Source organism: Rhea americana, unplaced genomic scaffold (assembly GCF_003343005.1).
Source record: "Rhea americana isolate MKP2758 unplaced genomic scaffold, rheAme1 scaffold_88, whole genome shotgun sequence".
Taxonomy (NCBI): Eukaryota; Metazoa; Chordata; class Aves; order Rheiformes; family Rheidae; genus Rhea; species Rhea americana.
The window spans coordinates 1,414,039-1,440,562 of NW_028187066.1; the positions used below are offsets into that span (position 1 = coordinate 1,414,039).

General features: G+C 35.8%; 2 protein-coding genes across 4 annotated transcripts in view; both read left to right on the top strand.

Moving 5' to 3' along the window:
- The window catches only part of USP15 (ubiquitin specific peptidase 15), a 63,648-nt gene extending 54,091 nt beyond the window's left edge, over positions 1 to 9,557 (top strand). The window contains exons 12-22 of the mRNA XM_085323826.1: positions 489 to 572; positions 662 to 756; positions 922 to 1,110; positions 1,952 to 2,067; positions 2,201 to 2,476; positions 2,781 to 2,851; positions 3,165 to 3,280; positions 5,172 to 5,321; positions 5,707 to 5,810; positions 6,473 to 6,561; positions 7,641 to 9,557. Coding sequence (XP_085179952.1) covers positions 489 to 572; positions 662 to 756; positions 922 to 1,110; positions 1,952 to 2,067; positions 2,201 to 2,476; positions 2,781 to 2,851; positions 3,165 to 3,280; positions 5,172 to 5,321; positions 5,707 to 5,810; positions 6,473 to 6,561; positions 7,641 to 7,826 — 1,476 coding nt within the window. The 3' untranslated portion in view covers positions 7,827 to 9,557. The remainder of the gene's footprint in view (positions 1 to 488; positions 573 to 661; positions 757 to 921; positions 1,111 to 1,951; positions 2,068 to 2,200; positions 2,477 to 2,780; positions 2,852 to 3,164; positions 3,281 to 5,171; positions 5,322 to 5,706; positions 5,811 to 6,472; positions 6,562 to 7,640) is intronic.
- A 16,603-nt stretch (positions 9,558 to 26,160) lies between these two features.
- Positions 26,161 to 26,524, top strand: part of MON2 (MON2 regulator of endosome-to-Golgi trafficking) — a 79,530-nt gene continuing 79,166 nt past the window's right edge. For all 3 annotated transcript variants that reach the window (XM_085323832.1, XM_085323833.1, XM_085323834.1), the window contains exon 1: positions 26,161 to 26,428. In XM_085323832.1, coding sequence (XP_085179958.1) covers positions 26,318 to 26,428 — 111 coding nt within the window. In that variant the 5' untranslated portion in view covers positions 26,161 to 26,317. The remainder of the gene's footprint in view (positions 26,429 to 26,524) is intronic.

Here is a 26,524-nt window from a genome sequence, read left to right on the forward strand (position 1 = left end):
GAATTTGAGATTAGTTTTTGTTTGTTTGTTTGAGTTTTTTTATGCTTACAAGGTTTAGGGCAAAGTATTTCCTAAGACAAGTTAAAGTTAAAAATAAATTCCAGTAATACTTTTTAAACTACTTGTCTTGTGTTCCAAATAAAAATAGACATTTAAAAATGTAATCAACAGCGCACATACTATTTAAGTATGTCTAAATCAATAGATACTGCTAGTTGTCGTATGGAAAAAATAAAATAACATCCAGAAACACACTTCAAGAAAGAAATGTGTTCAAAGTGGGCATGTTCATATAAATAAAGCACGAAGATAACAAATGTTTTCAGTACTGGAGTTTTCAGTAACTCTTGAATTTATTAGTTGTTTTAAATACTTTATAGCATAAATTAGGAATCTGAAAGAAGTACATGAACTATGCTGAACATGTGATAAATCTTTTTCATGTGTCTTTGGTCTCTTAAGAATTAAAGTAACGTTTTATTTTTTAGTACAAAGTAGTTGTTCCAAAAATTGGAAACATATTGGATCTTTGCACAGCATTGTCAGCTCTGTCTGGTGTTGCTGCAGATAAGGTAAGAGTAATTTCTTGTACGAAGCACAGCATTAAGCATTCTAACATGTATTAACCCAACTTAATTATACATACTCTGTTTTCTTTTAGATGATTGTTACTGATATATACAATCACAGGTTCCACAGAATATTTGCCATGGATGAAAATCTGAGTAGTATTATGGAACGTGATGACATTTATGTGTAAGTATAGATTATATATTTCATGACTTTCTGCAGTTTTAATCGCTTACATGAAATTAAATTTTAAAGTATATGATAAAGACAAAACTTGGGGGGTTTTCCCCTCTTTATAGCTTTGTAAATGGCAGTTGTCCTTTCAGTGTCTGACTGTTTCATGTTTTCTAGATTTGAAATTGCTATCAATAGAACAGAAGATACAGAACAAGTTATAATTCCTGTTTGTTTGAGGGAAAAGTGCAGGCACACTAGCTACAGCCATAGTGGTTCTTCGCTGTTTGGTCAACCTTTTCTCATAGCAGTGCCTAGAAACAATACTGAAGATAAACTGTATAACCTGCTGCTGCTAAGAATGTGGTAAGATTATTGCTTAAAGAAAAATGCTTGTTGTGAAAAATGCTTATAGCTGCAATCAGTAGTTGCTTGTCTTTACATACTTTGCTAGCAAATTAATTAGATTTGAGTAGTTAGTCTTTTATATGCTTTCCATCAAATATAGTAAATTTCAAATTTTAAATGCTTAAGATGTGAATTTGTGTGTATTTCAGTTCGATTTTTGTTAGCATGACCTCATACAAAAGTGATTTCAAAGGTCACTGGAGAGTGTCTCTGGCAGTTTAGGGGAACTGATTCTGTTGTGTATATATAGCTGTTTGTTAGGGCTTGGTAAAATGGAAGCATTTCACTAATTTTTCTGATATAGTTAAGCCTATGTATTTGCTATACAATTCTATATACTAACTTTTATAGTAAAACTACATGATAGGCTTTTTCAAACTAAACTAGAAAGAATGTCATCGCATGGAGGAGTTTAGAGTCATATAACCTTCAATTTAAATTTGCCATTTTTCTTTTATTAATGTAACTTTCCCTGTAAGTGACCTTATGTATTTCTTCTGTGAAAAATGTGATTAATATGATTTCAGATTAAACAGAAACTAATATCAAGAACCAAGCTGTATAAAGTTAAATGCCCCCCCMAAAAAAAAGGATAATAGACATGCCAAATTTCAGATGTGCCTTCAACAATAGACCTATTAGGTGATAAAATTATTTATTCTGAATAAATGAGAAAGGATTATATGAATACAGTAAGTTGTAAAGAATTTACTGTAACTGTGTAGTTCTCTGGCTTCAACAATATAAATATTAAAAAATCCATTGATACTAAGTTGTTGTTTTCACTTGTTATATTTAGCCGATATGTGAAAACATGTACTGAAAGTGAAGACACTGAAGGATCCCTACATTGCTGTAAGGACCATGGTATCAATGGTAATGGCCCAAATGGAATACATGAAGAAGGATCTCCAAGTAAGACTGGAACATCTAAACCTGTTTAGTATTTTGTGTTCAATATAAAAATGAAGTTATTCTGCGGTGTCTTTTCTTTCAGTTCTTTTTACTCTGCCTCATTTCTTCCTCTTTATTCTGTCAATTKTTTAAGGTGAAATGGAGACTGATGAACAAGATGATGAATCCAGCCAGGATCAGGAGCTTCCTTCAGAGAATGAAAACAGCCAGTCAGAAGACTCAGTTGGAGGTGACAATGACTCTGAGAATGGATTGTGTACTGAGGACACTTGCAAAGGTCAACCACCTACGGGACACAAAAAGCGATTGTTTACATTCCAGTTCAATAATTTAGGCAATACTGACATAAACTACATCAAAGATGATACCAGACACATTAGATTTGATGATAGGCAACCTAGACTTGATGGTAAGTGATGGAGAACAAATTTATCAACATTTGATTCTAATGTTTTTTTTCTTGACTCTACTGCTGTAGAATGTGTCAGTCCCTCTATGTGCTATATGAAGTTTGTCTCTTTCCCAAGAGTAAATCTTTTGTATAAATAATGATCTTGTTATTGTAATTATTAGAAATGCAGAAGTTAATGTGTGCTTCAATTTTTCACCTTAAATTCATAACAATGTTTAATTTTGATGAGTCTTTACTCAAAGTAAATATAATTTAATATAAAGAAAAATAATATTAATAAAAAATGTGTTTTTAATCTTAGAAAGATCTTTCCTTGCTTTGGATTGGGATCCTGAATTGAAGAAGAGATATTTTGATGATAGTGCAGCAGAGGTAAGCTGCTTACGTTGCTCCCCTTTCCAACACTAAATAACATGTAAGTGTGAAAAATACAATTTAATTCATGTAATAGAGGTTTTAAAACTCTTCAAAAGAAGAACCTGGGAGGAAAACATGTGTTTTTCATGTCATTCATATTAAATACACTTCATTTATGCATGTAAGTAATTAGCAAAACTGAAGCTAGTTTAGAAATGAATGATCAGCTTTTCCATATATAGGAGCTTTGTAGTTACTGCTAAGATGACATCACTAAAATGAATTTTGTTTCATTTGTTCTCTTAACTCAAGAAATACTTCTCTTTAGGATTTTGAAAAACATGAAAGTGTGGAATACAAACCTCCCAAAAAGCCCTTTGTGAAATTAAAAGATTGTATTGAGCTGTTCACAACTAAGGAAAAACTAGGTGCTGAAGACCCATGGTAAGGACAAAAAAATTAAAAATTGATATGTTCTGTGGAACTTTTTTTTCTCAAAATGTAGTCAAAAATCACTTCTAATTGTCAAAAATACCTAACTGATTTCTCATGGTGTTTTGAATCTTTTCATATGTTAAATTTCAAAAGTAGCTGAATTGCATTAAGTATCAAAATGTTCTCCATTTTGCTTTATTTTATAAATAAACGCTGTTACTATGTATTGGAGATTGTGTTTGTATAGGAGATGATTTGTGCAGTCAACATAGGAAGAAGAATGGATCCATAATCAATTTGTGAGTTGTGATCTACACTGAATTATTAAGTATCATGCCAAATGCGATACAGTGATTTAAATGAGTATTCCTTTCTGAGATGAAAAAGCTTACTGCATATTATATTTTTGATGCAAGTATATAATTTGCCTTACATTGACATGTGAAATAGTGATGTGTTTAAACAGCAGACTTGTGCAGTGGGGGATGCTTGGAATGAGTAGAACCTTTTGGATTCATGTTCCAACCATATGTTGTTAATTTTGGGGAGAGACATTTATTATGACTCGTAGTTCTTCCAAATTCTAAATTTGAATGATATCTAAATATTCACAATTACAGGATGTTCCCCTAATATCATTCTTCTGCAGGAATTTCTAGCAAATAGATGAGAATCCTGCTCAACACCTGAAGTTTGAAAAGGTCTGCTGTATTCAGTTTTGTGGATACTTACAAGTTTTGGACACTTCTAAATTCTGTAACCAGAGAACCTTCCAAAATGTGTTTTTCATTTCCTTTGGCAGGAGGAGCAAGGGTACTGAGTTGCAACTTATTTTTCTAGGTTGGCTAGATTGTACAATGCTGGACAGACTACTTGCGATACCGTGCAACTCAAGTATGGTGAAGTGTTTGTTTTTGCAGCACATTTTAAGCAGTGTGTGGAGACTACTAAATACTACTACTGCTCAAGTCTTGCAGTTGCTTCTAGATATGTCTCACAGAAGGTCATTCATCACATTCTTGATTTGTTGGATCTTCCCAGCTCTAATCTATGAGAGCTCCTCATGCCTGGTCCAGCTATACCTGTACTGCAGATGTTCTAAGCCAACTGGGAAAACAGCTCTTTAATCACAGTCTGGCCTTACGGATGAAAAGAGAATTGTATCTTATGTTGSTGTGGAAAGGCAATTGTGCAGTCTTTTCTAATTAGGATTTATCTTGCTTTGCTAGTTCTTTATTTACTAGATATCAAGACATAGAACAGATGTAGGTCACTTAACAGAACAGTTGATTTGTAGTTCTTACTACTTGTTCTCCTCCCTGAGCCTTGATGCTTGGAAGATTCAGCTGTATCTTGGAGGGAACAAAAGCATATATAAGTCACAGCCCTTTTAGCACTTGATTACTCACAAGTAGGGATGTAAATAGCTCTACAAGTTCCAGTAATCACTGTTCTCTCATTTTARTGGTAGATATGAGGGGATAGGAGTTGTATGGATTTAAAAATTGAAACTTGGAAGAATCACAGTTGCCTGTTGTTTATGGCCTTTCATAAAGTCAATTTTGCTGAAATTTTTCCATAACCCTTCATCTTTTTTATAAAATGTGAGAAAACTTGTGTTTTAAATATAGTCTCTGGAGATTATTATGAGAAAAGAAGAATACTATATTGTAGGGTGCTACAAATGTGTTCAAAATATTGTCAAGGCTTTGTTGTGAACTGGCTTGCACACTAGCACCTTCTGTTTTAAACTAGAAGGGATACCAGTGGTATTAGTAACAGCAGATGGAAAGTTTGTGTGTTGCACCTTTTACTCATTCCATTCCTCCCCTGTTTTCTCCATGATAATATATTTTAGCATACGTAAGGATTGCAGTTATTTATTTTTTTTTCCTTTTAGGTATTGTCCTAACTGTAAAGAACATCAGCAAGCTACCAAAAAGTTAGACTTGTGGTCACTGCCCCCAGTACTGGTAGTTCATCTAAAGCGCTTTTCCTACAGCAGATATATGAGGGACAAGTTGGATACATTGGTTGACTTTCCAATAAAGTAAGAAACCTAAGTATTTCAGTGTTAGAACTGTAAAAGTTATCATGCCTAGGACATAAGCTTTAATCCAGCAGTTACGCAGAATGGGCTAGTGCTCAGCTTCTGTACATAAATCTAGTATATACTAATGAGAAAATATTTGGAGGTGAGAAGAATGAACCTAAACAGTAATAGTAGATAAGCGTGGCAGAACTCTATACAYAGGTTTGGCAAAGATTACTGATTTTTGTTTTACTCCTCAGAGATTGAAGGAGATGCGCTGTCAGTGTGTATATGTGTTTTTTCTGTGGGAAATGTAAGATAAAGGGCTCAAGGACAAATAAAACATGAAATGATTTTAAAATATTATTAGTGTGAGCTTATTGGTTGTTTTCTTTTTTAACAGTGACCTGGACATGTCAGAGTTCCTTATTAATCCAAATGCAGGGCCTTGCCGCTATAACTTAATTGCTGTCTCCAACCACTATGGAGGAATGGGAGGAGGGCACTGTAAGTTGATTTTTTAGTTTTACACATCAGCTTTCTTTCCATTTTTGGTGGTGTTTTGTTTGTTTGTTTGTTTTTTAATTTAGGTACTGATCACTTTGAATTCAGTCGCATTTTCTGATGGTTGAAGAACAWTTTTTTTCATTACCTTGAAATGCATAAGGGGAAAAATTTAATGCTTTCATAAGTGTTCTTATACAAACCTCTATATGAAGTGAGCTTTCAAAAATAATTGTAGGTTCTTTTGTGGTTCTAGCTATACATATTCCGAAACAGAAAATAGAAAAGCTCCATAARAGCTACTGTATTCTGACAGCTTAATTTGTCTTACTGTTCTATATCTATGTACATTACACAACTCCTTGAAAGAAGAGAGAAAAATGAAAATGTAACTGAGGAACTTTATTTTGACTATTCTTTCTCTCTATTCATTCCCTTTAAAAAGGGAGTGTAATTGTAAATTATCGTCTTTATGCTGCTGATAGGGTAAGATGATACTTAAGCCCTCTTAGATAAAAGTAAAAAACTGAGATTATGACTCATAGCAGTAATAGATTTTCTGTTGTTAAGTGTCAAATGTCAAGTGGGGCTAACAAGCAACTGACTGTAGTAAATCTCTGAAGGTGCAAAGTCCTTAGTCATTGCACTTTTTCTTTCTAATCTAGATACTGCTTTTGCAAAAAATAAGGATGATGGAAAATGGTACTACTTTGATGACAGTAGTGTGTCAACTGCATGTGAGGACCAAATAGTGGTAAGTACCTTTTGCATTTCTAAAACTGTGTCTATTGACGATACTAACCCGAGGAAAGGAAAATAAGGGTAAATCTTGAAAGCATAAATTTGTAACTAGGATTTTGTTGTCTTTTAAAGGGCAGTAAAAAGCCAAAAAAGAAAAGGAAAAAAAAAATAAGAAAAACTTATTTACATGAAACTTTTGGATCTCTATGTAATTTTACCTAATGAAGCAAGTTGTCAGAGGGTACTGTTTTGGTATTTTCTTATTACTTCAGAGCTAGATAAACAATCATGAAACTGTGCTTTTGAAGGTTTTTTCTAAATCATATTTTTTGTGAAGTAGAAGTTGGAAAAGCGTACAAGCTTTTAARTTAGGAAAAGCAGAAAAAGCACAAACTTAYAGGAGCACTGCAAAATTWAAAAAAAATAAAAAGCATCAAAGAAATGTTAGGAACATTAAAAATTAGTAAGGTAAGGTACTGCAATATATTTCAATAAACAACTCTACTTTGAGTGATATTTCATTTTTAGTAAGGTTTTGGGGGGTCTTTCTGAAAATTTATTTAAAAAAAATACTTCTCTATAATATTTATTTAGTGAATCTTTAATTTTACAATCTGCCAAGTGCAATTAAATCTGGAGTCCTTGGCTTTACTAAAAAAAAAAAGAAAAAAAAAATTATGGCCATAACATTGTGAAGAGCTCAAGGTGCAGGAATTGCTATGAGTTGTTTCTTCAGGGCAGGTAGCTTGGAACTATACGCTGTACTGAAAAATGAACCTGTTGTGTTGTGTTTGTATTAGTGGCTTCTATTACAGTTGAACAGCAATGTTTTCGGTAAAATATAATAATTAACTGTCCAGGGCTTTTTATTTTCACAGAGATTAAGCACTTTCTGGTTTTAAATCCATTCTCATCCTTAACTGTATCACCTTCCAATTCATTTGTAAGAAGTGAAAGGCTATTAAAAAGGAAAAAATATTGAAATCACACCCACTTCTATTGTGAATGTTTTGTTTGGACTGTCATCAGCATTTGTATCTTTTTTTTATTATTATTATTTTTATATATTATTATTTTTTTTTTTTTTTACAGTCCAAAGCAGCATATGTGCTCTTCTACCAGAGACAGGACACAATCAGTGGAACTGGCTTTTTTCCTCTTGACCGGGAAACTAAACAAGGTGCTTCAGCTGCCACAGGCATCCCATTAGAAAGTGATGAAGACAGTAATGAAAATGATAATGATATAGAAAATGAAAATTGTATGCATACTAACTAATGGAAGAACTAGAAGCCATAAAAGAGACTTTCTTACTGGGGATACCTATTGAAAGGAAGAGTGAGATTGCCCACCAAATTAAAAACAAAAAATCTGAGACGAGGAATTTCAGATAATAGAATGTAAATCTTTATTACATTTTAACATGTGCAGTACTTGAAGTGAAACAATAAAAACTTTAACAAAAATTGTCTCTAATGCATTTACAGTCTTGTATTCACAAGCTATATATAGGAAATCACAAATAAACCCCTTTTAAGTTTTCTGCTGCTGTTCTGATGGATTATGTTTTCTTTTGTTTTGGATGTGAGTTGATAACTAAAATGTTAAATTTGTGGACTTCTGACATTTATTTTCTTAGTACTGCAAGAATACTACTGCCAAATCTTAATTTCTGGATGAATATATTCATGTTCATTAGGCTGTCACACTGGCTACAAATAAAAATGTCAAAAATATAAAAGCAGTAGTTTTCTTGAAACATCAATTTTTTGTTCCCCCCCCCCCCAAAAAAATAATATTAATTTAAAATAAATCAATCACTGTAGAAGAAAATAGATTGAAAAGGTGTTTTAACCTTTTGTGGTATAGTTGAGCATCCAGAATAATATGTTCATCTTACTGCTGCTGTGGAACAGGTTCTGGATTTCATGCTGCATTAACAAAAAGTTTTCAATTAAATGTAAGTATTCTTTGTTGCTTGTTGGATCTACTATGCGGACATAATTCCTGATATCTTGCTTATAAGACATGCATAATTTTAATCTGGTGTCAGTCCAAAATTTAAAATTGTGCTTTAAGTTCTCTCTCCCCAGTTTTGGTAGTTTGACAGATTGCAAACTACTCTGTAATAGAGTCAGAGATAATAGTATTCTGTATCCATAGTAATGGCTATGTATCAGGCTTAGATGAGGGGGTTTTTTTCCATATAACTTGCCTTTAAATTGTTAATGAATGAATTGGTTTTAAAAGTAGGCTTGTTAATTGTCTTTGTGTGTTCCTGGTGGACTCACTATAGCCTTACAGCATATCTAAAAAGGTAACTCATTAAGAAAATTGGCATTTGCATGTTCAAGTCAGAACCTGTACAGTATATAAGGCATACAAACTTTGAATTGGATTTTTAGTTAACTACGTTCAGGGGTCCAGGATGCCAAAATAAGTGTGACAGTTTGAAACATTTTTTTTTTTAATTTGCTGCTTTCCCTTTGATCTAGTTGGAAGAATGTATTGTTGATTCGTATACAATACTGCCTTTGAGAGGAACTCTAGTACGGGGGCACACTTCACATATCTGCTACCTGGAAAATTGCTTTGTGTCCCACTGTTTAAACAAATAATTAAAAAATAAAAATAAAAGCAAAAAGTATGATGTTCTTCACTTGAACTAATCAAATACAATAGGTTATAAATTGTGTATTGTAAATAAAAGTTCACTCTGTGAGTGCACATTTTGGTAAATTATTTATTTATGTTAGCATTTAAAAGTTTAAAATGCATTTGACCAGGATATAAATGAGGTATGTTGGACATGGCTTTGCTTTATACCTTGATATTAAAACTGGTGTTTCATCCTGGTATTTTAAAGCTGCTTTGAATTTTTTTTTAATGTAAACTAACCTCCTGCATGACAGAGGTTAAAATTTTGTCTGCACTTGAGTTCACTTGGGTTTACATTTGAAATGCGCATGTTTATTTATACAGATTTCAATAAAGCTATTCAAGGCCTTATTCAGTCTTTCAGTTTCTTCCAAATTCTTTTCCTATAGTATTGTGAATTGTGTAGTCTTTATTTAATCAGAAGACTTACCATTGGTTACAGAATGGTTATTTAATGACCAACGTCATGATTAACATTATTTGCAGAAGATAGAATGTGTAAAATGGGTTCTCTTCTATCATTATCTGGCTCTAAAACATAAGGCAGCAGAAAAATTATTCCATGTCAAGAAAGCCAAGATTACTTAAAAAAAAAAAAATACAGTGATAATTAATGGTCAAGTAGAAAGATACTAGCCTTTGGGCATGGACCCTCTTATCCAGTTCTGAAATACAAACCCCCAATACAGAGCTAAATGCAGAACAAAAGTAGAGCTTCTGAGTTTAATTTGGTTGTTATTCAGACCACTTGAGAGAAAAATTATCTGTGAACTGGAGAAAGTAACTCTATAGAGAGTTACACTCAATCACGTATTTGAGTACTGCATACAAATTATCTTTCCTACACAGAGAGCGCCTTACATTCATACCCCTGTTGGTTTTCCCATATCGTGTTAGCCTAGAATTTGGGAAATAACTAAACAGTTTGGATCCTCGTTTTATAGAGATTGTTATTTAAATGAAATTTTCCTAAAAGCTGCATTACTGATTGTCATAGAGCTCCTCCAACTTGTATTCATCAAAAGCAAGCTCTTTGCATGTCAACATACACCAAATAGTACCAGACTATGCTTGAGCAACAAAGGTAAAACTTGTTCACACATCTCCTCAAGTACCACTGTAAATTTTTCCTTAAAAGAATAATCAGAACTTCAGCCCTAACATACAGATTTCCCAGAATTTGAGTTACTTTGTCCAGAAGAACAGATCTCATAGAAACTGTGACTTTATGAGAAGTCTTTTGGTATAGGTTTTTAAGTCTTTAAACAACCAGAGCTATAATATTTCTGCTGCTTATCTGAAGATTGTCAAAAGTTTAAGACAAAACTCTGGCTTTGTTTTTAAAAATAATCTTGATTTTTTTTTTCGGGGGGGGGAAGAGGGGAGCATGGTCAAGCTATTTCATGTAAATAGTACATAAACATACTGCTTGTTACTGAACATCATGATTAAGATCCTATATTTGTAGCTCTCAATCCATTTTTCCCTCAGTCCTCTAGTCAAAAATTCTGCTAGTATATAGTATTAGTATTTTCCACAAAAGTCTTTAAAACCCAGTCTGACGTCAGTAACTACAGTAATCAGGCTTGGCCTCTTGAAATAGGGTTCTACACTTAGCTCTTACTGCACTGTTCAGTTTGCTTCACTGGTCTGAAGCTTTTTGTTGCAGTTTGCCTTGGAAGTTTCATCAACATTCTGAAAAAAAAGTTTGTTTTTTTTTTTAATAGAATATCACTGGAAATATATGACTGAGGCCACATCTGTTATAGGCTATGATTGCTTGAAATATTATATCTTTTTGCATTTATTGGAAGTATATGAGAACAGCTTTATGCCTTGAATGTATGAGAAGCCGCCTTTAGCCACAGAGCAGCATGTTCAATAGAGCTTGAAGCATTTCTACAGGCAGTTGATTAGTTTGTGTAAGTTTGGGGAACATTTAGATTTTGAGCCAGAAGAAGTAAGATGACCAAATAAGAAGCTTATATAAGGTAAATGCATAGAGGGATAACATCTACAGCTGAGGCTAGATGAGATGAGTTACAGTGATTTCAATTATTTTTCCTTTTCATGTTGCCAGTGAGATCATATTAAACTCGGGGACATGTTAATCATCAAAATTGCCAGCTTTGTATTTGGATCCTGTCACAAACATGAATGATGTTCATCCATATTAAACTAAACATCTTCTATTGTGATTTTCATTGTTAGTTCTAACATCGTAACTACTTACATTTATTTTACTGTGAATACTTTTGCAGATGCTACAATCTGTCAATTTTCAAAATAAGATTAAAATTTGGAGTATTTTACTGTTTTCATAGTAAAAGCAAAGAAGATATGTTAATATCTTACTATACATACTTCATGGTTTAGCTCCTTTTAAATGCAAGATTAAAAAACTTGGCACTGATGTGTAGAATTACAATGCTAGTGTTAAGCATACAAGTCCATACAGATGCATATTTCCCTGAATATCTAGCTATGTGCTAAATAGCTCTGGTTTGGAAACTAAGCTTTTTAATAGTGTGTTCCACCTCAGGCAGGTGATGAGGAGTAACTGTAGCAGCACAAGCACAACACCGCTCTAAYGCAGCTGTTGTTTCCAGATTATAGTTTTGAGATTGCTTGGCCCAGGATAGAGAAACTCAGTTTTCCTGCATTTGGTTTCATGATGCTCCCCAAATGATTCATATTGTCTAGGAAGACGATACGATGTGCACTGGCATGTATACATTAGTGGTTAATCTATCTGGTTAATTTGCTGAGTGCAAAGAAGTTTCCTGCAAGTTCTCCAGAGCTGAACTAATTTTCCTACGTCAATAAGGACAGTGAAACTGGGGTTCATTACTAAGAATCTTTTTCTGGGTTTAGATAGTAGAGGGTCCTTTTGGAAATGAAGGATTGGTTCACTTTTGTAATTATTACTTCTTTAGCAGTGTTTGTGGAGGAAGAAAGATAAGAGATTCGCCCAGATGAGGTTTGGACTTCCATTGCCCTGTATAATCACATTGTCATTCAGGGAATTGATCCGTCTTCAGCTGCCCTTTATACCCCTGTGCAGAAGCAAATGCTGCAGTTCTAGGACRGAGAAAACAGGAGAGTTGTGGTCCAGGCCCAGGGGCGCTTACATGAGAGAGCAAAGTCCTAGGTTCCTCTTCCACCTACAGCTATTTATGCATTATGTGCAATAATAAACAGAGTTTGTGGATCTGAGCTTTAATATCTGATAACTCAGTTTCCATGTAGACTTCATTCCCTCTTTGAAAATGAAGATCTATATATGTGATCTTATATCTGAAGGAATATATTTATTCACTAATAGCTGGATCTGGCTAATGTTTAAAGGATGTTGCTAAAAGTAAAGTTTGTTTAATCAGCCGATACCTAGCAGAATCTGCCCCTTGCTAAATGGTACACCAGGGACTGATGAGACTCTCAAYACAATCTACGTTTCAAATAGACTTACAGCCTAATAGTGATAATTCAGTATGATAACAGAAAACAGGTAATCTCAAAAAGCAAAATTAGTAAAATTCCCTACCCGTTTTTTTGTGATGACTTTGTTATTACAGCACTATCTAATCCAAAGCTGACTTCTAGAGCCTGTTTCCAGTAAGAGTTCTCAAGAATGCTACTTTCATATTTCRGGCAAAGGAGATAGAATTTTGATCAGGTCTCTTAAGGATGATCTTTATAATTTGTCCAATCCAACTTTTGGAAGTTCTTGGAAAATATCAGAAAAAAAATTACATAGCTATTTTGGTTTCTAAAATACATTATTTTTTTGTTGTTGATTTGGCTTCCTAGACTATACATACTGTGTATTAGCTTCCTAATCAGATATAAAAATTATTAACTTTTCTATATGACTCTCAAAGATCATAGGGAGTGCACAGAATTCTGGGAATTTAGTTAAATTGTCAGTTTAGTTAATAATTATGTGTTCATACATAAGATATGGTAATTCATTCAGTGCAGATATTCTTAAGTTTAAAACTACAGACAGTATATAATTCCAGTTTTTTATGATTCCTGTCAAAATTTTTGTCACTCAGTTTATGTTGTGAAGAAAAGAGGTTTCTGCAGTCTCTTTTTCAGAATCATTCCTGACAAAAAAATTATATTTCTTTTTTTCAGTTATATTGACAACATACTTTTTGATCATTATAAGTAGCAGCATAAAGACAAAAATGGTAAAATACAGTTAACCTTGTTAATGGGAGATTTACAGAAACAAAACAGAGTAGGAGACAGGAGACAGCTTGCAAGCCCCATTATTCCGCCTAATTTTGCATCAGCAGTATTTACATTATTTAAGATCTGACTTGGGTGCTGAAGAGGTYGGAGGTATATTGCCTGCGCCCTCTCACTCTCGTTGCCTTCAAACTGGATGCTGCTGTGCAGAGCAGTGCCTTGATCCTTTTTACCATCCATTACTTTAGACTTCTGCCTGCCTTCCTGACACACTRCAAATATGAGGAAACAGCAAATACTGAGACTATAGGTGCTGGAATAAGCACATTCTTAATCTGCAGGCAAGATGCTTGGTTTTTTTCTTCTTCAGATTTTTTAATCTTTTTTGTCTCCTTGTATACAAACTGAGAGAAGAGCTCCACTTACTCAGCTGCAGCACTGCATGCTCAGGTCGCATCAGATACTCCTGAGGCGGCTAAAGAGATCTGTCTCATTGGAAAACCAGCAAATCTTGGAATAGCATGAAACACCAGAACAGTCCAAGTGTGACAAATTTCTGGCAATTCTTCCCCTTAACTGTGGAGCGAACAGGGTTCGTTCTGTTTGCCAGATAGCATTAGCAGCCCTCTTGGGCCAAACGATGGAAAAGCTGATGCAGGACTAAATTTGATAACAAACGCATGTCAGTCATTCTGACTTTATGAAATGTAAGTTTGTTAGATTATAAAGGAKTTTTATTGTTACAGAATAGACTTGATAAAGATAATAATGTAGGTGCACTTAGAACAATTTAAGTGCTGAGCACAGTACTGCATAACTCTCATCAAAACATTAGTAATATGCAGTGTCACTCGATACATTTCCAGAGATTAGGAACTGATCAACAATCTTAAAATGGTTTTCATTAGGAACTTACCRTGGAATAGGCATGCTGTTAGCATGTCTGTGGAACTTGGGCTTAAATTAATGTTTTATTCAGTGTATAAAATAACTGCTCACTAAGTTTGTGGATGGCAGTTTTAGAAATAATTTTAAGGGAACGAAGTATCATCTGACTCATTTAGTAAATTAGGTCAATCAATCAAAATTAAATTGCTTAATAATGCCAATGCAGTATAGTGAAGGAATTAGGAACTCATAGCTACAGGATGATGGGTCATATACCAGAAAGTAGCAAGTGTTCCTGTATCTTGTGCAGCCCTAGCAGCTAGGCAATCCTGCGCAAGTTCCCGGTAAAACAGTGGCACAAGGWTTTGTCCTGGAATGCATAAGCAGAAATAAGAAATTAATTTAATCTTCCAAGATCAGCAGTAAGGAGGATGCTGGAAAAATACACCATTTGAGTTAATGCCTTTTGAAAGTTCAGATGAAAACTGGAAGGCATTTTGGAAAAAAGTTACCACTCCCAAGTAAATGCATTCACACTAACACACAAAGAACAGTTGTTTTATCAGGAAGATGAGTCAGAAGTGACTAGATTTGTTCCCATCACTTTGTGGGAACAATCGCAGGCAGAAGGGGTCTTGGAAGGGAGAGTAATACTTAAAGAATTAATGGTTCAAAACTGAAACTGGACAAACTGAAAATAGAGATAAGTATAGTGGTGTTTAATGTAATTATTTTTTAACAGTGAGACGAAGATACCAGTGCAACAGCCAGCAAAGGAAAGAGGTGGATTCTGTTATACTCAGGCTGAACATCTTTTCTGGACTAAATATTTGAAACGTAATACCCTTCTACTGCCTGAATAGAGACAAAATCTGAATTATCATCTGCTGCAGCTTTAAAATCTATGACTCTTTAAATACTGCATTCTCTTCAGAGAAATGTTCTTGCCTGTTCAGACCAAATGACACCATTTAATACATCAATTAAATGTTTAGTTGAATTATAATATCCTCTGAGCTCAGTGTGTTTGGAGTCAAGGCCTTTGCTCACTAGTGTTATTACAATTTGCCAGTATGTGAATAAAACCCAGGCTGTTGTTTCATGGCAGAAGAAGGAAGGATGTTTTTTTTTTTTTCTTTCAGCGCCATCGCTACTGACTTACAAGTTCGCATTCATGAAGCAACACCAAACACGGTTGGAATGACCTCTTTGATTTACTGTCGTTTCCTCAAAGTAACTCTTCTTCCAGGTCACTTCCTAAACTCAAACACATTTCTCTTCATCCTTTCTTGTAATGCCAGGTAAGCATTGCTGCTGCTTTATGCAAATTCCTGCTAATGAATAATGAAGGTTCAGACATGTCTCTGTTGAAAAATGCACAGTTCCTTGAAAATGAAAATTAAAAGCTACAAATCATGCAAATGAAGAGCAGCCTGCTGCTAGTTCTGAGGGCAGGAAATAGTTGTCCGGGACACAATGAAAAAGTGTGTGGAAAGAAGAATTTAGATGAGTTGTACTAATTTTTAACAACAGTCCATGTTGCAAAATATGTACTTCTCTATGGGTGTTTTGCGAGTGTGTCTCTCAACTGAGAAGAAAATCTGCTAATAGAAGGGATGGTAATTTGTAATTCTGTATCAGCTATACTTATTAAGAGCAAATACAATCAAAACTATCTTCTGCCAGTTAAGTTATATGTTCTCAGTGGTATTCAAGAAACATACAGTTTAAGACAGTTTATATAATATTAGTTTTCTTGTGCAAATTGCCAAATAAGATAAAAAGATRTTAAAGTCCCATTTTAGTTCTGCTCCTCGCATTCCAAAGGTGAAACATCAGTTTCCATAAACCTTAACGTAATTCTGCTACATGCAAACATGTCAATAGAAGTTGCAAAACAGTTTTATTTCCAAATCAAATGTGTAAGTCATGCAGATTAATTTGGTATTACTTAATAGMTGCTCAGTGAAGTAAATGCAGTGTCCACATGAACCTGTTTATTTGGTGAGTTTAATATACTGTCTAATTTTGTCATGAATGGCATGTAAGCAGTACGTTGAAACAGTCCCATGTTCAGTCCTTGGCCTTCTGGTTCTTAAGTGCATATACAGATGAATRTTTTTGCATGTTTTAATTTGTGCCRGCTGCTATCTAAACTTTGCTTTGGAAGTCACAGGCCACATATGCCACATGTCTCATAGCAGACATGCTGCTCTGCTTCCTTGGCATGTATTTCCCTGACGCTTCCTCATTCGCAGTACACGGGGATTTGCTCCAGATTTTTCTGTGCCAGTCAGTACCACCCTGCACATTTGACTCAAAGCAATTATTTAGAGCAAGGATTTCTAATGCACTCGTGACTACAGTGCTTGAGCAGCAATAGCGTATTTAAAGATGCTGAAGGGATTTTGACATGGTAGAAGCTGGGGAGGGGGGAGCAGGCATGAAGCAATTTCACTTTCAGCTTTTGTTAATTCTCTTTGCATTTGGGATAACGTGATAATATAGTATCTTTAATGATAGAACAACCAAGCTTCACTATCTATAGGATCCTAGAGATTTACTGTGCAAAACACCATTCTTTTCTTATTAAGATCATTTCAGTATCACAAGTTTCTTATGTCAGAAAAAAATAAAAACTATGAAGAAGCACTTGGTTTTTAGTAAAAAGGAATAAGCATGATGGGTCTCTGAAGATAATCAAAACTCGGCTGAATATGACCCTGACCAACATGTTTGAAATCTGAAATTCTAACTTTGAAGTTGACCCTTCTTTGAGCAGGAGGCAGAACCAGAGGACGTCCTGAGGTCCTTTCTAACTTGAATAATTTCTATCATTCTTGACATGAATTCTGCTCAGGCTCACCTATTAGCAGATTAGATTAACAAAAAAAACAATACTTCTGAATGGATTTTAAAGTCTATTAGCACACAGGAGTTTTTAATCCCTCAAGCAATGATATAGCAGCAACTTAAGCACAAATATTCTCATGAATAAGCATTTGTAGAACTCAAACCTGGATTCATACATATCTTTCAAACGTGTATTTGGATTGTCAGTAATGACTGATTTTCCCTTTAAAAAATTCAGTATCATCAATGTGTTTCTGAATATGTGGATGCTTTTATTTTTAACTGTAAAAGAAAAACATTTATATACTAAAGAAGGTTTTGTTTTCCAAATTCTTAATGAAAGAAATGTTGCAAACATTTTAGATTAATCAAGCTAATTTCTGTGCAGTAAAGTCAATAGAAATGTTTTGAACTAGTACATAATTAATCAGAGTTCTGATGCCCATAATACACAATAATCATAATCAGCTGATGGGATAGAGACAATAGAATTTTCTATAAAATATTTATTCAGAATTGTTGAATTAACTGACTTTTACAAAGTTCGATATTAGGTGTACATGTTGGTTTTTAGTATAGGAAATAATGCCTTAGAAGTTGTCTTCAAGAAATGTAATCTTAGCGATTTCTGTAAAATTTTTGCGATAAGGTGGCCAAGATTAAGAGATAAATCAAACAAATCTGTAGAACCACCTAGCAAGCATTTGGTTATCTTGTCTATATAATCTTTGGATTTCTGTTTGGTTAACTTCATGCTCAGACAGAGACTGTCATATAGAAAACTCATTTTTTTATTATGTAAATTGCTCCCTCAATATCAAGTGTGATGGATTATAGTGTCTAAGTTTTCCCAGTAGCTTTTGACAATATTATTAGGACTTGACTGACATGATATTCTTTTCTTGAAATAAAACGCCCACACAGAAATATCAACTTAATTTATTTAGCCAATAAAGTTCTATGAGAAGAAATGTACAGTAAAAAGAAAGCAAAGTAGATTTAAAATTTAAATTAAATATACACGATCCATTCCAGAACAAACACATCAAGTATTCTAATATGATTATACACTAGTACGAGACAAAAGCAAAACAACTCATGGCAAAGAGAAAGAAATTGGGGAGAGCTGTGAATTTATGTGAAAACAATGAATCAAAACTAAGAAGACAAGGTCAGGAACATGGAAAAGCCTATACAGCATGAATATAAAAGATGAATATAACTAGAAAGTAGCTGTAAAATACTAATAAGGATGTGGTATAGCCTTTCAAATACATAGTAAGAAAGCAAAAGCCTGTGATTAAAAAAGCAGATACTGCAAAAGTGACTAACAAGAGGCTGAGAACTGAAATTATTAATAGATGTACATTGTCCTGTAGGGAAATAAAACAAAAGCAATGTGGTTCCCAGCAGTGGATTTAACTTCTTAGTGAAGATACAGAAAACCACTAGAAAGGAAACAATTGTCGGGCAATTCAAGCACATTATGAGGACATTTTGAAATAAGGCAGTAATAGAAAAAGCCCAATGTTTTTTAACATGCGCCTTCACTATTTGTTCTCTAGAAAACTGTAGTTTGTGTGTTCTAGCACTGGATGACATACTGAGGAGAGCAGTAGCTGTGTTAATAATTTGAGGGAACAGATTTACAAGGGAAGGTCCCAAATGTCTTGAAGGGAAAAAAAATATCGAGAGCCATGGTTTCTGAAACACTACTGTAACTTTACCAATAATGCTGGTTCAGCTTTTACAATCTTTTCTCCATCAAAATAAGACCTTCAAGTTCACCACACATTTGTGTCCTGCATACCCAAGTGTGATTGACCTGCACGGGAGCAAAGCCATTTGTTGAAGTTTTAGTAGAACTTGTCAATACTTAGTATATATTAGCTACTAATTTTATAATCGAATTGCTTATCAGATCTTCTTGGCTTATGGTATGGTTTTGTTACATAGGACAAGGGCAGGTGAGTCCAAGCCTCCTAAAAAGATAAACGGCCACAGGAATCTACTGACGATCATGTTGTCAGAAGGAAGCCAGGTCTAGCTGGTATCCCCAAGCTTCCTGCACATGCCACCTAATGACTCGTTCAGTTGCTCCTGGGCTTGGCTTTTGGCAGGAATGAGGAATAGTCAGAATTGGAATTTCCTACGCTTGAGTTAGTGTTAGGCTAACAATGCATCCACATACTGGTGCAAGGAGGCAGGTAAGTTCATCCACAATTCCCTGTGAACTAACTCCTAAAAAGGGCTCCAAACTGTGCAATACTTAATACAACTAGAAATTCTCCTAAAATTCTAGAATTGTGAAATTGCAGTATGTATGCATAGCTGGATGTAGGTGTACCTGCTTCTACATAACCTAGGACATAAATATGTACTGTAGTATAGTCCTACTTTATTTGGGAAGATACATATTTATATGTGGAGGTAATCCATATAATCATTCTACTACAAAGAAAAGCCTGTGGCTCATTACTGGATTTTTTGGATGTCTTCCAAATTCTCTGGGAAGTACGTTCATTTTGTTTATCTGTTTCGACCCAACCTGCATAACAAAATTCTTTCAGCTTGCTGCTTATAAACACAACCACACGTGCAGCCAAGCAAATATTTATACAAATGGTAAAGTCCTTTGAGCAAAACGAAGAGACCGGAGTGTTTCAAGGAGTCTGTAAACCTTACAAACCACAAAAGACAATCACAATATAAAAAAGTAAATCAAGGCTGCTATACAAAGAAGTTCTTGATAAAGATCTCTACCTTAAGAATCCTCTAATCCAAATAGTTTAGAGAAAGATCTGAACATAAAATAACTGAGTGGTCACAAAAATAACTGAGTGGTCACACTTCAGTGAGTTGTGGGGACAGTTATGCTGGAGGTGCTCAGAAGTAAACATAATGAGTCTTTCCTAGACTTATCTGAGTTTGCTATAGACTAAGTTGGTCATGTTAGCAGCGTAGCAGTGGAAGTGTGAGAAAAAAGGAAAAACCTAAGTAGTGTGCTGGCCTCCATGCTACTTACGTGGTTAGGTGTGTGCAACACAGACAGAGACCTGGCAAGCACTCATAACACAAAGGACCTAACAATTCACTCAGTAGATGGAAACTCCTCTGTCTGATAGTATCAACCATCTGCCACACTGAGACTTCAATCTGCTACTGCTTTCTTAAGGATTCATAAATGCCTGGTGAAAGCATACAGTGGCTTCTTGTCTCGGCTACAGCTGCCAGAAATGTTATTTTTACATATGGGAACACCCTTCTCTTACTTGTTGCTTTGTGATCAGTAGATTTTGTTGGCTACTGGGTGTCTGGAAATATTGCCACACTTTCATACAAGCTGAAGAAGAGATAAAATGAAAAAGATCAAAAATACATGGAGAATTATTTTGGTAAATACTTAGGAGAGTAGCAAAATAAAGAGCCTGCAGCACACACACACATTTCTGACATTCTTGACAGGAATTTTATGTTCGTGTTCTGCAGTCAGAATAAGATATTCAGGGAAAGACTTCTCCAGGCAGTGCAGCTGAATCCACTGTCTGTAGCAAGAGGTCTAGATCAAAAAAGAGCACCTAGAATCAGAATTATTTTGCTTCAACAAATCTCCAGCTTCATTTCTAAACCTATCTTCTTAACTATAGACATAAAGATTCCAGCAAATCCTGAACCAAAGTGCAGCATTACTGAAGGCTCTCCATCCTCTAATGGTGCTCTCCTGCTGTGCTGTTAATGTAGCAGCACAGATGTTCAGCAGGGGATTTTTCAATGTAAGCAATCGTCATGTCACCTTTATCATAGTTTCCTCTATTTCCTACACTTGGCAGAAAAAACGTATTGTGTACCTACCATGTACACAGGCTATGGTGACTAATGCTTCTCTTTGTTTGTTTGCAGAGAAAATTCACAGGTGCTGCCTGAACAGCTAATAGTTCAGTTACCTAGTCAATAAGATAATACTTATGTAAGGGAATGAAAGACAATTTCAGTTTCATGCACACAGTGTGGTTTCTCTGCCAAGCCACGTATTTCCTGTGTGAGTGGGAAAAGTTATTTTATCTATTCTCACTCATCCTCAGTTGTAAAATAAGGACAAAGAATATGGGACCTGCTGCTAACTTTTTCTGAATATCATATATCTGTCGATCTTTTATTACACTATTAGCTCCATCAACAAATTAATTCAAGTGGTGGACAACACTGCTTTCTCAGAAAAGATGTTAACAGGTTCAGCTGATTCAATTAGTAGTAAGTATTCAAAAGGACAACAAACAAATAAAACAAAAAAAAAACGCATACAGATCAGTTTGGATGAGATTCAAGCAGGAGAGAGGGAAGAACCACTCTGCTGGCTGTATACATGGGAGTGGTAAAAGCACCTAAGCCTTCAGTTGAGAGATTTGCGTGTAGGACTTGAAGCAATTGTACTGTAACCTAATAGGGAATCATTGCTGAGTATCCAATACATGTCATAGGTCTAACATTTTGGGCATCTGCTACTTAAAATTTTTGTCAGTGATTGTAAAGATAACATGAGATAATTACTGATAACTCACAAATGACCAAGAGGATGAATCACTGATAGCAATGGGAACTGGTCTTGTAGTTGATTTTAAAGAATCTGTACTAAAATCTAAGCATACAAACAAAACTTGTAAAGACTTGTACTAACATTTAAATATATACTGATATCTAAACAAAAAGGAACATGGGTTAAGTGCACAAGGGGAGTTCATGCTGGAATATTACATTTTTTAAAAATCCCAGAGGAGCTGGTAGATATAAATCTCCAATCCAGCCACATCTGAAAGGAATGAGGGCTCGTACTGGATAAAAGAAATAAAACTAGGTATTAGTGGAAGGGTCATTAACTCTGCTTTTACCCACTAGTGGCCAGAAGAATAGTCTTGCCCAATTTCTTGTGTCCATAACTTAAGAAGGTGCTTATGAAGTGCTCGCATAGTAAAGGGTGTCTACCAGGCTTGTTTGCGCTTGCACAGACCAATGCAAGGCATACCTTTTTTAAATGAAGAACTACAGGAAGACTTTGCATTAAGCTGTTCCTCACATTTCTCTCTTTTAAACTATAATTTCACAGTCTTTTGATAGATATCAGTGTCCATTTCTAATCTACTATAAGGCAAAACTCTTTCCATTCTGATTCTTAACTCCGCAGGGGAGAAAACATCCGAGGCAATTGCAAACCTCTTTACTTGACCATGCAGTTGATGCTATTTCACATCCTGAAGTTTATTTAGTATTGTTTCCATATACAGATGCATACCAGTTACAGAAGTGTACTGGAGCGTAAGTAAAATGAAAGGAGGAACTCAGAAGAAAAAAATACAGTACTTCCAACCAGCCTGAGTCCAATTTCATTGGCACAGTGAAATCTCATAGTTTTGCCTCTGTGTACAGTGGCAACAGAACCATGTTCTCATAGTTAAAGTCTGAGTCTGTATACGTCTATTAGGATGCATTACAGCTATGAGTTTACACCTGAAATTAATACAGCTGAGTGCTATCTCATTTTTAATATAATAAAAAGGGCTGATACATGTCATTTGGAATGATCATGAACAGTGGTTCCAGGAGGTAACTGCATGAATCATAAGTCTCATGAGCATTTTCATTGGTAATTAGGGTCATAAAGCTACTGTGAATGATTCCAATCACTCACTGTCCATCACAAAATAACATGATTTAATAATAAAGCAAACAATATAATAACTGTAGCACAATACAAAGCTTAATAGCTAACTAGAATTTTTAACATGCTAGTCAAAAATGTGCCCTCAGAAACATCCACACAAACTGTTCCATTTACTCACCCAAAAGCAGCTTGAAATGAAATTGAGGAATTTAAAAAAAAAGAAAAATTAAAAAGAATACCTACAACAGCAATGTAAATATTTATTATATTATAGAGTGAGTAGAAGGAATGAATTTCCAAATGAGATAAATTAAATAGACTTTCATGACACTGTCAGGGAAAAGTTCAAAGACCGGGAGAGGGGAAAAAAATGCTCAACAACTCTACAGATTTTAAGAATCAAAAATATGAATAATTTTTGCAGATGACGTAGCATCTGGTCCTTTCTTTCCTGATCTGCAGAACTTAGCCATATTATGACTAGCCAAAAGGGTGTGATAGCAACAAAAGACATCTTTAAAAAATTTTAGATGTTAAATGTAACAGAGGTGACAAGTTTCCTATCAAGCCATTGCAAGTACAGAGGGCCTATATCATGTTCTGATTCTATGCCATTACATATCCGGAATAAGAAAACACAGTTCAGTAGCAAGCATTATAAAACATAAGCTAATATGATAAAAATAATTAACAATCATGAAATAATCTGTTTTAGATTAAGAAATCATCCCTGTACACAAATAGTATTAAAACACAAATTAATACAAAAAGTATTATTTCTAAGAGAGTTGTAATAGTTTTCAAAGTATTCCAAAGTATTAATCATTACTGTTTCTAATTTTTTAACACAACTGTCAGAGTACAATATTCTCTGATCAAGTTCTTTTATATATATAAATTAAATATATATTTATATATATAAATATATATTAAATATAAATATATTAATCTATGGAGATTTTAATGTTTAATAACAAGTTTACTTATTTGTAGATATTTGATGACACATGGTATTTGGATTTAGCAGAATGATACAGCAATGTACTGAAATCATAATACAAGTGCAAGTTACACTTTGTGGAATATAGCAATTGCAATATACAGTTGAGTCACAGTACTGATCTGATTCTCATTACAGGTCTGTATAATATGCTTACCATCACAATGCCAGGCATCTCCAGTCACTGGAAAGTAATACCTGAGTTGAAACCAGCCTGAGCCCATTACCCTCTTCAAATTTCTTTGTGTTGGTTATTTTTTTATACTGTATGTTAGGCTGAGCCACTGACCCCATGCTGGTCTGGCTAACTCAAGAAGACATTCACATTCTTTGTAGTAATTCAGGGAAAAAAAATTACACAACCAGTTGATCCACTCAACTGATATAGCTGTTTATCTAAAACAAAGACCTCCCTCTAGTCCTCCTTTTCTGAGATAAATCCAACTTACTTTGTAACAGGTATGGTCAGTCACTCTCTACATTTTTCCCTGAGCTTCATGGGCACATCACCCCTGCCCATCTCCTCTGAGCATATACCTTCAGTAGTCTTTAATTTCAGAAATACAGCATTTCTCTGTGAGGAAAGATGGGAAAAAATCTAAGGCTGTGGCTTTGACTGAAGAAAGTCATCTATCTTTCATAGAAGTTAATCTATGAGACATTCACAACATAAGAGTAGTCCCCTGCCTAAATTGACTGTTTATGGGGTTTTTTTGTTAAACAAAAGAGTAAAACACGCACAAAATTAGCATACATATATATTCTAATACCCACCAAATTACTGGTTTTAAATACACTTGATTTCAGTTCTTCTCACTTGTCTCACCATTGTGAATAGGCAAATATGGCCATATGACAGTCTTCCTCATCTTCTCATTTGATTATAGGGATAATAATGACAGTGAGAAGCTTTAATTCAAGATGTCACATTCCAAAAGAATTCTTAGTCCCTTGTCATTACAAAAGCTCCTAGTGTTATTGAACAGTTTTATGGCCCTCACTCCACAAGTTACGCTTGTTTTAAGAAGACAAGCAGACTCAGTAAGTACTGACGTGCTGACAGCTAACCATGTACAGTGAATTGTACAAGAGGCATGTGAACACGCTCCAAACAAGAGAAAGGAATTAAGTAGTTAAAACTTACTTTAGAAATAAGTATACGTAGGCATAAATTGCCGTAATTCCCTCATTCTCCTAGCAAGTCATCCATGTTTCTTATCAGGATAGTACTTGGATTGGCCAAGGAACTACTGTCAAGACTAAAGACCAGCACTAGGATGTGAAAACCCTTAGAAGTGCTTCTTAGCAAAGCATACCAATGCCTCCACTGGAGACAAAATAATACAACTTTTTTTTTTTTTTTTTTAAATGAAGCATATAAAAATCAAAACCTTTGGAAATACACAGAACAATGCATTTTGGAATGTTAATGATGTCACAGAACCCTATTTTCCTTTTCAGTGAATGTATGGGTGAAATCCTAAATTCCTTATCTGAAGGCACAGTAATTGCGATTCAACTGTGCCAGTATCTCACTCGGTTTTAAAATGTGCAACCATTTATCCAGCTTTGTCATTTCAAAAGCCACATAATCCAATAGCTTGAAAATGTTGTAAAAAAATCTTTAAAGAATAAAGTAATTCTGTACTCTGTGCCTTGTAAAGCATACCTAAATATGTTTGTCCATAGATAAACATGCTTAGTAGAAACAACACTGTGCCAATAAATTACATTTGGAGACTATTCTTCCCTGATTTACTATGTGATTTGCAAGGTTTTATAGTAAACCAACCCCCAAAACAATGCTCAAATTTATGACTTTTTCTTTAACGGGACAATGTATAAAATGAATCCTCAGAGTCACCTCTGAGTAAAACCTGGACTTTCGGGGAAGACGAAGAAAATCCATTATTGGAAACAAAATTGTTTCAAGCAATCCAGTAAAAATTTGTTCTCCATTTTGTTCTCGTTTCCAAGTTCTCTGGGATTACGGAGTTACTGCAGAGCCGCTGGGCACTGCAGCAGGCCAGGCCCCGCAGCGCAGCCAGGACACGCGGAAGGAACTACCTCGGCGACGACCGCGGTCTGCGCGGGACGTTACCTGCCCGACGGCGGCCGCGGCCCTCCACAGAGCAGCTCCGCGGAGGCGCGCGGCCCGCGGCGGGGGGCGGCGCCGCCACGAAACGCCGCGTTTCCAGCGGGCAGCGCCGCCCCGTGATGGCGGCGGCGGCGGCGGCGGCTCCCCGCGGCGCGGCGCGGCGCCCCGAGCCGCCTCCCGCCCCTGCCCCCGCGGCCCTTCCCGAGCGGCAGAGCTGAGGACGAGATTGTGGGAGCCGAGGGGGCGGTGGCGGCGCGGGGGAGGGGCCGGCGCCGGGGCCGCGGCCGCCGTGACGGGTTCCGGTGCTGGGGCGCAGACGTGTCGGGCCGCGTCGGTGGGGCCGGAGGCGCCGCCGTCCCGTCCCGTCCCGTCCCGTCGCAGCAGCTGCCGCTGCGGCCTGAGGCCGGCGCGGCGGCGCCATGTCCGGGACGAGCAGCCCCGAAGCCGTGAAGAAGCTGCTGGAAAACATGCAGGGCGACCTGCGGGGCCTGAGCCTGGAGTGCCGCAAGAAATTCCCCCCCGTGAAGGAGGTGAGGGGCCGGGCGCCGCCGCGGGGGGCGGCCCCCGCTTCCCAGGCGGCTCCTCCCGTGGCGGCGGCGCTGCCGGCGGCGCGGGAGGGGAGCGGC